This window comes from Austrofundulus limnaeus, unplaced genomic scaffold (assembly GCF_001266775.1).
Source record: "Austrofundulus limnaeus strain Quisiro unplaced genomic scaffold, Austrofundulus_limnaeus-1.0 Scaffold104, whole genome shotgun sequence".
Lineage (NCBI taxonomy): Eukaryota > Metazoa > Chordata > Actinopteri > Cyprinodontiformes > Rivulidae > Austrofundulus > Austrofundulus limnaeus.
In genome coordinates this window covers 413,182-428,321 of record NW_013952506.1, presented here as the reverse complement: position 1 = coordinate 428,321, position 15,140 = coordinate 413,182, and the positions used below count along the sequence as shown (strand labels likewise).

General features: G+C 37.5%; 1 protein-coding gene across 1 annotated transcript; it reads left to right on the top strand.

The window, feature by feature from the left end:
• Window positions 1–1,566: 1,566 nt before the first annotated feature.
• LOC106521165 (CD81 antigen) lies at window positions 1,567–12,007 on the top strand. The gene is made up of 8 exons (XM_014013609.1): window positions 1,567–1,734; window positions 2,999–3,113; window positions 8,700–8,797; window positions 10,033–10,107; window positions 10,224–10,337; window positions 10,429–10,527; window positions 11,287–11,370; window positions 11,465–12,007. Exons 1-8 carry the CDS (start codon window positions 1,669–1,671, stop codon window positions 11,528–11,530), a joined length of 717 nt encoding a protein of 238 aa, XP_013869063.1. The 5' UTR covers window positions 1,567–1,668; the 3' UTR covers window positions 11,531–12,007.
• The last annotated feature ends 3,133 nt before the right edge of the window (window positions 12,008–15,140 follow it).

Below are 15,140 nucleotides of genomic sequence, written 5' to 3'. Positions count from 1 at the left end.
AGGTATTTGATTTAAAAGAAATAGTTTTTATATCAATGGTAAGTTATAAATTTATAATTCAATGTAACAAAATAAACACATTAAAAATAAAGGTTAATATGACTTGTAAAGTAAGGTAACATTTATTTAAAGCACCTTTTTAGCAGCAATGCGATACAAAGTGCTTGTCTGGCCCCTGAGCCATTGGCTTTGAGTGACTGCGGCCCCCTGAGCAATTTTGTTGAATAGTCCTGTATTATTGTCTTAAAATAAACTGCTTTAAAGCCAGCAATGACCATAAACTATATCTCCCATAATGCGTGTCGATTATGCAGGAATTCCCTGTCAGACAGTGGGTTTAGAATTCAGGACTTACCACAACAGAGGACGTGTTAAAACACTGTTTCTATGCAGGAAATACCATGTAGAGCTCTGTTATTGTTTGTAAGCAGTGCTCAGCAGCAATGAGATGAATGTAACATTTTCTTTGTAGTTTAAGTTAAACACAAAACGTTATAATTAATTACAACTGGCCCTTTGAGGGCCACCATACATCTCACTTGGCCCTCGGTGAAAATGAATGCGACACCACTGACATAAAGTGTGGCTCTTCGAGAGCTCTAATAGCAGCTTGATTATCTGTTAATATGAAAAATTCCTTCTTTGTATACATTGTGAAACCAAATAAATAAACTATAACCTTTGTGTCTGTCTCCTCTTGTTGTTGGGAGCTGAAGTTAGCAGGACCTGGTTTATGGCAGCTGCAATCACTCCAAAACCTGAATGTTGAATTTACTTAACCAAATATGTCAACAGTTCCGCTTACTTTCTTGCACATTGTGTCACGTCACCTTTCTTTTAAATCACGAAATAACCAGTTTCAACAAAACAGTTTTTGAAAATGAATATTTGGACTTACTGCATGCAGCAAGGTAAGAACTACAGGAATCATCACCTGAAAAAATTCATTGGAGGTTGAGCTTTGAAGATCTTACTTACAGCAATGTCTCGTTTGTTTACATGAAGGAGGCGGGATCATAACTTGTACTGGAATCAGCCGACAGAGAAGCTGGTCCAGCTCCAGGTTCAGCATCCAGGTTCTGTTTGGATGTCTAAATATATACAGTTTATACTCAGGAGTAACCCACACGAGTACAGGAAGCACCCAGAGAAAACTTTTATTCAGTCAAAAGTAGCACAGTTATTAAATTGGCTTTAACAGTGTCCTGATTGATTTATCATATTGCTTTTATTCAACAAAACCTGCAGAATATTTAAATTTACCTTAAAACAATTGTTTAATTCAACACCCACATTAGATTTTCTTTTACACAGTGCAGGACTTCTTCATCCTTTTTCCTTCCAAAATACTTATTTCATGTGATTCAGAAAATTTGTAAATCTTTTTCTGTTTTTCTTTGCTTTTTTCCTTTCTTACTCACTCACTACTTTACTTAAACTTTGCTCTTCCTCCCTCTGTCCGCTCAGCCTTCTCCTGTCTGCTCCAGATTTGTGGGCAGTTCCTTGTCTGGGTTCCCCCTCTTCTTTATAAAGGAGGAGTTTGTGAGACACTGAACCCAACTGGCCTGAGTCAAACAGTCTCTTCTGGTGCAGACCGAGTGGAAGTAGACTGGATTTATAGATTCTTTCATTTGGAGCAACAGGAACCAGCTCATACGAAGTGGCAACATGGCTGTGGCGGGCTGTACGAAATGCATAAAATATATGTTATTCTTCCTTAATTTTATTTTTTGGGTAAGTTATTTTACTTTTTTGCATGTCTGTTGTTTAAGTAACTAATTTTTTCATCATTTTTTAATCTGGTTTGTGGTTACAGATCCGATTTATAAATCTGGGAGATTAAAGTTAGGATTATTTGTGGCCGTTTTGTTTCTAAAGCCATGTTTTTCAAAATGTAAGCAACAGGGCAATAAATCTTGGTCAGGCAGGAGCTGAAAAGGCTCTTACCCTTCATCAGCTGGTTTCTACATGACTGAGCACCACCCAAAGTGTTGGAAAGAGTCAAAGACAGGAGGCCTCTCTGGGATTATACTTTTATCATCTTCTTCATCCGCTCTTATAATTTTACAGATTTTCTTCATACTCTTCTGTTGTTGCTTTGAAGGTAAAACTGAACTAAATCATCTTTAGTTCTTTAAAAGAACAAACTGGACAGACTTTAGAAGTTTTCTACCTCTGTTGGTGTATTTTATTGAAGTTTTATTTAAACTGAACTCTCCAGTTTTTTTCTCTGGGAGCCTCCTTCAGAAATAAGGTGTGTCATAGTAGCTGAGTGGGGAAACGAATCAAGTGTGGTTATTTTATTTTGACACAAAACCACTTAAAAACACAGAAATATGTGTTTGCATGTGAATTTGAAGAATTCTTTGCTTGAGTGTAAAAATAAAAAGAATGCACATGGCATTTTTCCATAGAATAGCTGTGGTTTGTTTAGATGAGCCCAGAGTCACCATATCCTGGACACACAGCATTTGATCGACTGTTTCCTCTGTTGGTTTTTGCTGCGTTGCTCGTCTTTGTGGAAGGCTCTCGAGTCCCGTCTTCCTCGTTCGCCTGTTTTTTCACTTTGCAGATTCAGTTTCCTGTTTCTTTGAGAACAATGGTCAGCAGACAAGAGGGCAGATATTTTGAAACGAATATCCTCGCGTCATTAATAAACGCACGATCCTAATGCTCCATAACATTGAATGTTAGGGCATGTAAGGATACTGACACCTAATGATGAGCAGAATCAAAGATATGTTGAAAACCAGAGTTGATTTGGCTTTCAGCAACGCAGCGAGGGCACTGTGTGTGACAAAGGTCACTGAGGTGTCAGGAAGTCTGCTGTTAAGTGGAAATGGCAATTTAGAAAAAATGAGCATAGCCGATCACACTTCATACAATAATTTCACAGTGTTGGCATCTCTTTTTTCGTTGAACATCACCCACATACAGTGAGTGTCTCAGATCCTTGTGAGAAAATGAATAATTAAAGTCTGTTTCTGTTTTGGGACAGCTGGCCGGAGGTGTGATCCTAGGAGTGGCCCTGTGGTTACGCCATGACAACCAAACCAGCAGCCTCCTCATACTTCAGTTTGAAGGCCAGCAGGCGCCCAACACTTTTTACATCAGTGAGTATCCCCCACAAGACATCAGAAACCTGCTTCACATGGTCATTAGCCAGGTCTCTTTAGTTCAAACACAGTCTTACACCTTAAATATCAAAAACGCATGTTGCCTAAACCATTTCCCTGCTTTAGAATAAAGTTTTTACAGTTTGATTGTAATGTTGAAACTGTATTCTTACAGAAACAAGAAAAGTAGGTTTAAGTTTTTTCAGGCCGGCCCAATTTAGTACCTTTTTTTTTTTACATTTGAAGTGTTTTTTTTTTTTTTTTTTGGTTTGGATTATTCTGCTAATTATTGACTCAAAGAATAAAGAAAAAGTTGAGTTGACAAAAATCAGTTCTGAAGTATAACAATGTTTTTTGTCCAAACTTCAGAATAATTGAAACAAAAAAAATCATAATAAAAATAAAAAATAAGAACAAATTGCCAAATTATTTTTAATAAACTGGTTGTGCTAGTTTATTGTTTCACTTGTGTAAATAAACTGTTAATTTCATTGAGCAAAACAGAAAGTTTTACAAGCTTTTTATAGGAATTTGTGAGCTCAACTTGTAATCCTGTAGTTGTCTGTGTATGAGTGTGTGTTATTTGTGTGTTTATTTGTCTGTTGGCAAAATATCTCATGAAATAAACAAACTATAAAAAAGATGAAGATGCACATCTACAACTGATGTAGTTTTCAGTTAGTTTAATCCAAGATGGCCGCCACAGATAATTAAACTTAGCAGACACAAAACGGACCATCATTCAGTCAAATGGACAGATATTGAGCTAAAATTTAAGGTGGTAGTAGCTGACAGTCATCCCCAACACATGCTCAGAAAACCAACTGATCGTATGTGATTTGTGTTTAAAATCTTCAGTTTTATTAATTAACGTGTTGTGGTGCAGAACTGTCCTTTAATGAGTTTATATAAAAACTTGTGTTTTAAGGCTTTGGTGATGAAACTGATCATTTAGATTACACACACTAACACTCTGAATATGCAATTTTTACAATTTTGGTGAGATTAGCAAATAAACTGTTTTTGTTTATTTGTCTACCATCAGTAAACTCCTCTGGATTTACACCTGCCTTTTTTAAAGGTTTCTGACTTCCTTTTTAATTTGATTTCTGTTTTGATTATATAAAAACAATCTATACCACATTATAAAAATAAAAAAGCTAACAGTGATATTTAGGATTAAAGGAGCAGGAAACAGGACCTGCGTAAATCTGCAACCTAATCATGACCTTGACCAGCTGTAGTTTTTCATTCATGACCACATAAGGGAGGTTATTTTTGTTTTGTTTTACATTCCCAACACTCTGAGTGTGTGTGTTTATACCAAAATGTCTCCTGGAGGTGTGCTCTAGAAAGCAGCCAGAAGCCTCAGACAGATGTTGTGACAGATGCAAAACCCCAAAAAAAGTCTCTTTGTTCTTCTGTTGCTCACATCTGAACCAGTTTTTATCTTCACAGCTCGTCTCTGAACATGTGGACGTCCTCCACTTCTGTAGCTCTTGTCCTGCTCAGAGCTCAGAGAGCGACTTGAAACACAGAAACATGATGTAAACATGGAAAGGTCCACAATCTTGGGTCTGCTGCGGTGCTGAACTCCAGTAAACCTTTTAATTTACATCTGGGCTCCTGCTCTGCTATACTTACTGCTCAGTAAGTACACAGAGCCAAGTCAAACCAAAGCTTTTTTTTATAGAAGGAGAGGCGCACGAGTCATTTTAAAAGGCAGCGCGGCAAAAAAAGGCCCACCCAAGCAAGATGAAAGGGATATATATAAATATGTTTTGTTAAACCATCCCTTAAACACACGCCCTTACATAATTCAAATAACCTTGTACATCTGCACATCATCCCTCAAATTAGAGCTTTAAGTGGGTGCTTTTAGCTTACGAGCGACCCAAAGTGGTATTTATGTAAGACTGGAAATACACAGGCTCCCACCTCTGCAGCAGCGCTCAGAATCATGACTGGTGGCAGTTTGGTCTGGTTAGTGCAGAAAGTCCTCACACTGTCTGAGTTTAGATTTTCTGCTCAACTTGCTGAGAGGAAAATGACAAGATCGACAAAACTCTCGTGTTTGTTAAAAAAAATCGACAGATTTTAGGATGTTAGCTTAGCTTTGTGTAAATCTGATGGGGAAATCGCTGTTTTAAAGGTTATATCTCGTGTTTATTTGCATAATGGATCGGAGCTTATTAAACACTGAACATTTTTACCACCACATTCTGTAAAAATGACCGAGTTACAAACATGTTTGTGTTTACTAATTTCGATAATCTGTGGTGGTTAATCACTTCCACTGATTACTTTCTGAAGGCTTCATTAAAACCTTTTCATTCTCTCCTGAGAGATTTTGCTAACAAACGGGCTTAACTCCAACAGTTAATGCCAATGGTTTAAAGCAACGACGTCACACAATGAGTAACGCTCAGAGAATGTATTGTAGACGACTCTCTGCTCCCACCACATCAAGTTTTTGCTCAATATCTGTAAAATTCATCAAGTTGTAACCGTTTTTATGTTTTCTAAACTCCATTGGCGCTGGCAGCCTCCTTAAACTGGACTAACTCCAAAAGTTAATCTGTTTTAAATTTACATCCAATGGTTACTTTCTGAGTGTTTGATGAAAATCCATTCAGTGGTTCATGAGATATTTTGCTAACAGACATGTGGAGAAACATAATCAGACACTTATTATGTTTGGGTAATGGCCAGTACAAACAGAAACGTTCATTTACTCATTCTTTTCTTAATAAACATCTGTTGTTTAAAACGGTTAAATAACAACATTATTGTGGTTTGGAGTTGGTGAATGTTTTCACTTTTTAACTCTTTATTTGCTGCTATGATCTAAACTAACCACAGGAAGTGTTGATTTACAAAAATCTCAGACACGAGCCTGACTCAACCAGAAACTTGTTTTATTTTCTGCTTTGGTGAGAACGTGACGTGAGAAAGGTTTAAAGTGCCTGTGACATGAAATTTTTAAAATAAATACAAAGACATTATTGGAAAGATAATATCAATAACATATTGCAAAAATAAATTCCCGCTGCTGATATGAACAGTTATTGAGATATTTGCACTTGAAGTAACAGGAAGTGATGTCAAAGGGGAATGCCTGCATGGATTAGAGCGTTGATAAAATGGCTAAGGTATGGTCTGATGTTTCTTTAGATTATTTTGAATCTCCATCAGAGAGAGATGAACACGAGTCAGAGTTCAAATAATATAATTTTAATAAACAAAGAGTAGAGAGTTCAATTGCTTAAACAGATTCCCTTTGATGTCACTTCTTGTTTCCCTTTGGCCAACAAATTCAAAAGAAAGTATGCCCTTTATGTGATCAAATGGGTAAAAATCACATTTTATTTAAGGTTTCTTATATAAAAATGTGTTTTCTTTGACTTTTTGTATTCAATGGATAGGCATGTGACAGACTCTAATGTAAACTTTTATCATTTTTCCTCTCTGAAGTAACTCTGGAATCACAAATGTTATTTTTTTTCCCTCCTGGTTGGAGTTTTTAATTGATGTTCACCTCGTTTTTTGTTTGTTTATTTCATCCTGTAGAGATCAGATATAAACGAACTTCTCCAGGGTCTAAAATCGCATGTCGCCTTTAAAGCCTCAATAGACGCCAAACCTGAAAGGGTGTTGCCATAGAAATGGAGGGCAGAGGAAATAATGGTTCCTCTGCTGCATTGCAGATTGACTGGCCCTGGTAGCCGCCTCTTGATACAACAAAAGCCCTGAAAGAGAAAGAGAAAGGGGGGGCGGGGGAGGGTGTCTGTAAAGATGGGAAATGAGCTACAGTGTTGGGTCTCACTCGGCTGTTGTTGGAAGCCGGTTTCCTGGGAATTAAAAATAGAAAATCCAAACATATCTCTTCCATGAAGCCTTGCTGCAAGATAAACATTCAGACGAAGTGAAATTCCTACGACACGTCCAAACCCGATCTCACATCTTTATTTAATGAATATATTTATAACAAACTAAACAGCAGCTCTGGTCAAACTGTAACCATTCTCTGATAATTTCTGGTTATCATTCCCCTGCCTGCAGCCACCCAACCTCTAATCTGTGTCACACATCACTTCCTGTCAATCTGAAGCCTCTCAATGCCAGGAAGAAGCACTTTGGACCTACTTTTGCCTCAAACATTCATGCAGTAGGTTTCCTGCTGTTCACTGGAATTTTACTGTAATTTAGGCATCATACTGAGACTCATCTGTAACAGGTTAAGCAGGAAATTACTGTGCAAAAGTCTTGAGTCAATACACATTTTGCTTCCAAAGGGACTGACTGTCTTGTCGTCTTTAAAGTCGTTTTTATCCATCATTCCTAAAGATCTCATAAAGAGTTTTTATTTGACTACCTGACCATTTTCTGAGGCAATATATTAATGTTTGTTTTTCCATTTAAGGTGTAAAAAAGGCCCCTAAACTGGAGACGTGACCCAGTGTTGTTGACAGAAGTTAGATCTTGCAGTCTGTTAGACAGTTTGTTCCTATTTCTGCAGTTTCCTACTCTACAAAAGTCCAAAAAAATTAAAATAACGGTTTGACATAAAGGGCTGTAAACCAAATATTTGACAAACTGTAGATGATCGGCTAAGAGAGGTTTCTTTCAGGTTTTGTGAAAAGGCAGATAAATTGGAAAACAAAGCAACAAATAAAAGACCAAATGAAAAGTCGTGTTTTAATTTATTATATCTGGATTTAGTTAGTTGTTTCATTATATTATTTTTTATTTAGTTTTGTTTTTTTGAATGTATTTTGTTTTAAATGAAATGACTAAACTAAAGTTAGTATAATCTTTTACAGTTTATCTAGTTTTAACCATCTCTGCCAAACAAATTTTAGTTTTGTAACTGTTAGGTTTGTTTGAATTTACATAAACGCAACAAGTTTAGTGAATTTTTTTATTATTATTTTTTTTTTTGTACTTTAAGTCTGTTGAATAAATGAAAACAGATCTCGTGTGAAGGAAGGACAGGAAAATTTACAAACATGACCAATGAATGGTTGTTATTTTTGTTGTATATTTGCACAGTACTGTAAGTCCCCCTTATCTCCTGGTTATAATAGCTTATAGATCATTCTGACAGGTATTGTCCTGCATAATGAGAATGTTATTAGCTGCAGGTTTAATGAAATGTTTGCTTTTCTACAGCCTGACTGAGCTGAAACTGGAGCTTTGTTAGTTTGTCCTGCATTGAATCCAGTTTTACACGTCTGCGTTAAAACGAACACCAGGAACCAACTACATCAGTCTAAATGCACCAACATGTGTGTGGATGAGTGTCTAACTCCTCATGTTTCCTGGGTATTGTTCTGGGTCGTGGGTCAGTGCAGGCAGGGGTCGGAGGGGAAGTCCGGGGTGTCCAGGAAGCACTTCCCTGCCCGGCTGGCAGCTGTGAGCGACCTCCTCAACCTCTTTTACTCAGGAACTGGGAGCTTTCAGGATGTGGATTATGTCATGAGAGAGAGGGGATCCATCACTAACAGTGTGAAATGTGCAGCACTGACTGCTGCCCCCTAGTGGTGCTGAAGACTTCCTGTCTGACAGCCTCTCTGTTCCCAGGTGTGTACATCCTGATAGCTGTTGGAGCCATCATGATGCTCGTTGGTTTCCTCGGATGTTATGGAGCCATTCAGGAGTCTCAGTGTCTGCTGGGGACAGTCAGTAACTCCCTTATTCATTTTATTACTCCACCTCAACATCATGCTGCTTTAAGTTACACTGTTTTTATTTCAAATTCTTTTCTCTGCAATATAAAAAGGATTAAACTAAAAATAAATTAAACACTAATGTGAAAACACAGCACGACTGCTGAGTACTGACAAATGTTTTGTTGAATTTGTTGGAGGATAATTTATTAACTGAACAAAGTTAAAACAAGCATAAAAGAAGCTAAAATCAGCAAGAGAGCAGCTAAATTTAAAACTGGCAAAACCATAGAAGTTAAATGTAGTGTAACAATTGATAAATACTAAAATGAGCAAAACTTTAACTAAAATTCAAATGTAGCAAAACTGTAGCTATAGCTAAAATTGCAACATATATTTGCAACACATTATTTACTTATAATAAATCTTATAGCAGCACCTGGATGTACCAGAAGCTCAAAACAAGTGAAGACAAACAGCAAAATAAGCTGTTCGGCAGAGAAGATTTGTCAAATATTTCATGTGTGCAACCCACATCTGAGCTCTGCTGCTCATCTCACAAATGCATGTTCCTTACAAATGTGGCGCCATTTAAAAGGGATATTAACGGGTTTTCCAACGATAAAAGATTTGTTCCCAAAAAGCATAAAAAAGAATCTGCTAATCACAAATTCATTGCTAAATCATTCAATTTACAAGCCATCTCTAAAAACTACAAGTAGAAAAATAGTATTTAAAAAGCTAAAAAAAAAATACATTGCTAAAGCTAAAACTAGCAAAACTATAGTTTAATTTTAAAATCTGCTAAACTGTCACTAAAAGCTTAATTCTGTATAATTCATCGCAACAAGAATCATCTTTCTAGGTGCAAGGGCACAATAGCTAAAGTTTAAAAATAGCAAAACTATAATTAAAATTATTAGCAAGACAATAGCTACAAGCTAAAATGAGCATAAGAAAACAGAAAGGAAGCCAGTATACAAAAAAAAATAAAATAAAAATAAAAACAAAAAAACTTAAAGGAAGAAAGTTTTGAAGGAAAGAGATCTACTGTATATGTCTTTCCATAGTAAAAATACATTATTTGCAAATAAAAGTACATACGGTAAATTAAAAAAAATTAGTAACGTTACAAAGACCACAAATCAAAGCACGTTTGATATAAGAATGGTTAGGTTGGTATAAATGCTGACTCAGCATTGACACAAATATCTGATTAATGTCCTGATGTTTTTTTTTTTCTGTAGTTCTTCTTCTTCTTGGTCATCCTGTTCGCCTGTGAGGTGGCCGCAGCAATCTGGGGTTTCATGAACAGAGACACGGTGTGTACCGACTCTCTTCCCCCCCCCCCCCCCCCCCCCACACACACACACACACCTGTTTATTGCCTCCACTCCTGCTTCAGTCAGCCGTCTCTAAATATTTTGGTCATCCACAGATTTCCAAGGAACTTATAAATTTCTACGACGGCGCGTACATCAAGGCTGTGGATGTCTCAGGGTCTCCCAGTAAAGATGCCGCCGTCAAGGTGCTGGAGGCTTTCCACTCTACGGTACGGCTCCCACTATGTGGGATCAGAGAATGGATTCTTGTTTGAATCTTAAACATTGTGAAGTGCATGACTCAGCGTGTTTCCTCTGTAGCTCGAGTGCTGCGGGAAAGGAGACACCGACACAGCTCTCTTCATACAACTCGCTCCAACTTTGTGTCGCCCAAAACCTCTTTCTGCCCCAAAAACCAGGGTGAGCGAAAAGTTCTCTGTAAAATCACAACTTCTGACTTCTTTATGCTTTTCTCTGTCACCCAAAACAGATGATACGTTAAAATTAAACTAATATTTTCAACAATTCTTTTAAAAAATGTGATTTCACACAGAAAAACAAGGATCTCATCAATCTGTTAATGCTCAGTGTTTGTATTCAGGATGACTCTCAGCAACTACCACATCAAACTTTAGCTTCTGTAAAACTAAGTGTGTTGTTCCTGCAGGAAAACCAGAAGAATTCTGCCAGAATAACCATTTAAGCCAAAATTTTCACAATTCACACAGAACCCTGCTCAAAACTATTGAAACAATCCCTTTATGCTGAATTGTTTGCCCTTTGAACTCAAGATATTTGGAATGTTTTTGAACTGGTGTAATTTTGGTTAAACATTGTTCAACTCAAATCCACTCCTTGTTTGTTTAAACAGATTGTCACTTTAATGATTTAAGAAGGTATTTATAGGACTTAATCAACTTACTGTGATTATTTTGACTGGAACAACGAAACCTCACCTGTTTAATGAATTACCATGAAGCAACCGTACCTGCAGAATGTTGTTGTCAAAGCAGCGTGTTCCTGAGGTCAGAGAGCATTTAATATAAGCAGCAGATACTCAGCTTTGTTTGGACAGTAAACAGATTTTCACGACATTGAATCCCTGACGTGTGTGTGTGTGTGTGTGTGTGTGTGCGGTTTGAGCCTCAGCATCCTCACCCAGACTCTTCCTCCTCCCAGGGCTGTCATGAAAAACTGGTCCTGCTCTTTTCCGAGAAGCTCTACCTCATCGGCCTCGCCGCTTTGGTGGTTGCCGCCATCATGGTGAGTGCCACACTGAAAAAATACTCATCATTTTGACTGTTTTCTGTGGAATCCAGACATGATGGTTCACTTTCCCCTGTTTGTCTCCATTCAGATCTTTGAGATGATCTTCACCATGGTGCTCTGCTGTGGGATCCGGAACAGCCCAGGCATGTACTGAGGGGGGCAGGATGATCCACATCATACAACAGAGATACGTGTTTCTGTGCTGCCTGTGGCACAAGATGGGTATTATTCCATTTTTTATTTTAGATTAGAAATTGTTTTATTGCTTGTTTGTCATGGCTAATCTGTAACTGGCCTGTTTTTTTTTTCTTTCATCTATCAAACGACATCTGAACGAAACAAAAGTTCTTTTTGTTGGAATAAGCTTCTCCAGCAGTCAGTGTTTTTGTTTTTTTAAATGTATAAATTGTACATATATAACTGATGTTTTTTTTTATAGCAGTTAGGTGAGTGTGTGTGTTTCCTGGTTGTGTGTTTTTGTGGCATCTCGCCGCAGCTGACTGTTATTTAAGCATCATTAAGAGTTTCTGTGATCAGTGATGATTTGTGCATCTCTTCTACAAATTCTTGCAGCCTCTTTTATTTTATTTGAATTTTTAAATGATAATAAATTATGTCAAGTTTCCTGTACCAGTGATGTTTATCCTGTTTGTTGTTTTTGTTTTGGATCAATGAAGTGAGACAACCTGACTTTAAGCAATAATTCTGTTACATTATGAGCCGTTCTCTCCTTTAATTATTTATTCCAATCATTTAAAAGAGGATACAACCGTATGTCGACTTTTTATGCTAATTTTAATTCATCTTTGAGCCTGACAGGTTTCAAACGCAGTGTAGTTGCTGCGAGTCTCCACCAGGGGGAAGTGTTACACCCACTTTCCTGCCCACTCCGCCATTTCTTCCTCTTTGCTGCAAAGCCCTCAGAACAAAAAGGTGAACAGACTTGTATTTCTGGCGCGGTGACAGTGAACACACCCAGAGCACATGTTTGTTCTGATAACAGGTTCACTTTCTCACCATAGGAAACAGCTTCTCTGCTTTGATGTCAGGTGTGACAACATTTAAAAAAAAAACTAAAAAACGCCTCGAGCTCAAACGCTTTCATCGCTTCAAACTTGACTTTTGAGCTCAGAAACAATCTGTTGAATGTTATGGTTTAACAATTCTTTTACTGGTTCTGTGTTATTATCACTCAGGTAAATATTCAACCCCCAACCCCGTTTTGTCTCTTTAAGATTCAATTCAGAGATTTCAGATTAAAGGTCTCTTAAAGCTACAGCACAGTGATATTTAGACAACAGTGTGTTTGCATGGTGGCAACACTTTGTGGAAGTCAGGTTTCCTGTTTTTCTCTGCACAAAATGAAGTTTAGGTTTGACTTTAGAAGCCAACACCTGTCCTGGATCTGCTTTTTGAGTGACTGGGAGACATTTTCAAGCAGCCAAACTCCCACGTTTGTGTGCAAATCTGTGAAACATTTACAAAACTGAGTTTATAATCTGAAATACCACATAATCCATATGTCGCAAATGGCTGAAAGATAAAACTGAATCAGCTTCAAACAACAAGAAACGATCGTTTTCAATTCAAGTTTTCATTTTAATCAAACCGTTTTAATCGAAGCTGTTTGATGTTTTCACGTTCGTTACAAAAATGAAGCTTTTTATTTCATTTTTGTCAAAAGAAACTCGTTCAAAACTCATTGTAAACACCTATATTTATTTTTCAGTGTTTTCACATGAGCAAAAAGTACAATAAAAGTACATTTACATTTTAAAGTAAAGGGGGAAATGTCATGTATGAGATGAAAGCATTTCTCTGCTGTGGCCTTTGAACAAGTATTTTCTTACAACAGTTGGGCGTGACGCCTTTAGAAAATAAAGGTCACCATTTCTGCAGTTTTTGATCAGATATAAGGATATAATATGATGAGGTGAAAACAAAGTTTGCAGCTCTTTGTGATCTCAGGAGGCAGATTAACCGCAGCGAATGAGTTAACAGTGGACGGTTTCTTCTCACCTCCCTGCTCTGTAATCACTGAATCACTTCGTAATCCTGTTACTTGCTGACACAGCGTTTGATTGTCTTGTTCCCTCCTAAGATTACGGAGTTCTGTTCTTTTTTTTTTCTTCAGGCTACGCTAACAGCTAACCCGGGCCACTTTTAGATCATATTTCAGGTTTATAAAACAGCTGTTATATAAAAGAACGCTAGTTAACATTAAAGCTGTATATATTTGCATGTCACCCTTTAATTTGATCCAAACAAAGTCAGACATACGTCACAAATGTTAAACCCTTGAAGCTGTTGAACATATCGGTCTGCTGGAGTTGAGTATTTACTTACAGACAAAGGCCACTATCCCACATGTTCAGTTGACATCCTGCTCCTCGGCAGGTCTTCAAGTTCTGCAGAAGCCTGGCGATGACTCATTGTTTCAAATCAGGTGCGCCAATGCAGAGAAACATCTAAAACATGCAGGACAGTGGCCAATGAGCACCAGACTGCTGGTTTAAAGGTACTCATTTGCAAAGTATGAAAATGAACATAAAAAATGTTATCCTGAACTATATTAGCTGGTGCAGTTTGAGTTTACTTCAGTGGTTTTCGACATATTGTTATGCAGTTGTAAAATGCAGGTGTGCATTCAGTGTAAACAAAGCACCTGGATGAGTTCACTAGCAAGAATCAGAAAAACACAATCTCTGAGAAGATGGGAATAAAAAGTGGAAATATAAGAGTTAATCTGCTGCCAAACGCCAAAGAATATAAAAAGAACGAGTGAGACGGTTGTCATAAATAAATATCAAGAACCAATCAGCACCAAGCTACCTATTTCACAAAATAAAATAAAAAAAAATCGCAGAGTAAAATCATACGTCAAAGTTGTGGAACGTCTTTATTCCGAACAGCTCTTCCATGGAAGTCACAACTGTTTGACCTGTTTTCAGTTCCTTCGGCTCTTTCTGTACGTAAACAGCTAAAGTGACGCAGCATGTGGTTGTTGGCAGTCCGTAACAAAATTATAATAAATACGGGGGGGATTGTGCAGATTTTGGTTCAGACTTTTTTCTGACGAATCTTCGTGACATTGCAATGCATTTCTTTAACTAATACATAGTTTTTTTCACACCTGTATGGACATTTTAAAGAAGTTTTCATAAGCCTTGAAAACCAATAAAGAAAAAGTGGTTTTGTTAGCTGTTAGCCTAGCCTTACAGAAGACCTCTGCTCTTCTCTTCATACTGATGCTCATAAAGTACTAAAGGGGCAGTCGACTTCTGACCAGAGAGTTCAAAAATTTAGATCTTCTAATCATCTAAAACCAGTCACAGGTTCGATTCCCCACCATGCCCATGTGTTGTAGTGTCCTTGAGCAAGAAATGTAATTTAACTTTTCCCTGCATGGGTGCTTTAATAGCTGCCTGCTGCTCCACGTGGGTGCCTCATGTGTGATGGGTCAAATGCAGGCAATAAATCTCATTGTATGGAAACATGCCTGCATGACAGTTTAAAGTCACTAAAGCTGCTTCAAAAATCACCAGAATATTTCTTTAAAAAGTCAAAGTTGTTTTTTTTTTTTTTAGTTTTTAGTTTCTGTGATGACTCGCTCATCTAACCATGTCATCTCCACATCATTTCAGAGAAATCAACAGACAAACCAGGTGGTAGCTGCTGGAACAAGAGACAACAGGCAGACCAAATCACTACCGTGCAATCACTAACACACACACACACACACACACACACACACACACACACAC

Excerpts from the sequence above, each read along its gene's own strand:
- LOC106521165 (XM_014013609.1), top strand. The coding sequence starts at position 1,669 with ATGGCTGTGGCGGGCTGTACGAAATGCATAAAATATATGTTATTCTTC. Across the intron at positions 1,735-2,998 it reads TCCTTAATTTTATTTTTTGG|CTGGCCGGAGGTGTGATCCT; the intron begins GTAAGTTATTTT and ends GTTTTGGGACAG. Across the intron at positions 10,108-10,223 it reads GTTTCATGAACAGAGACACG|ATTTCCAAGGAACTTATAAA; the intron begins GTGTGTACCGAC and ends GGTCATCCACAG.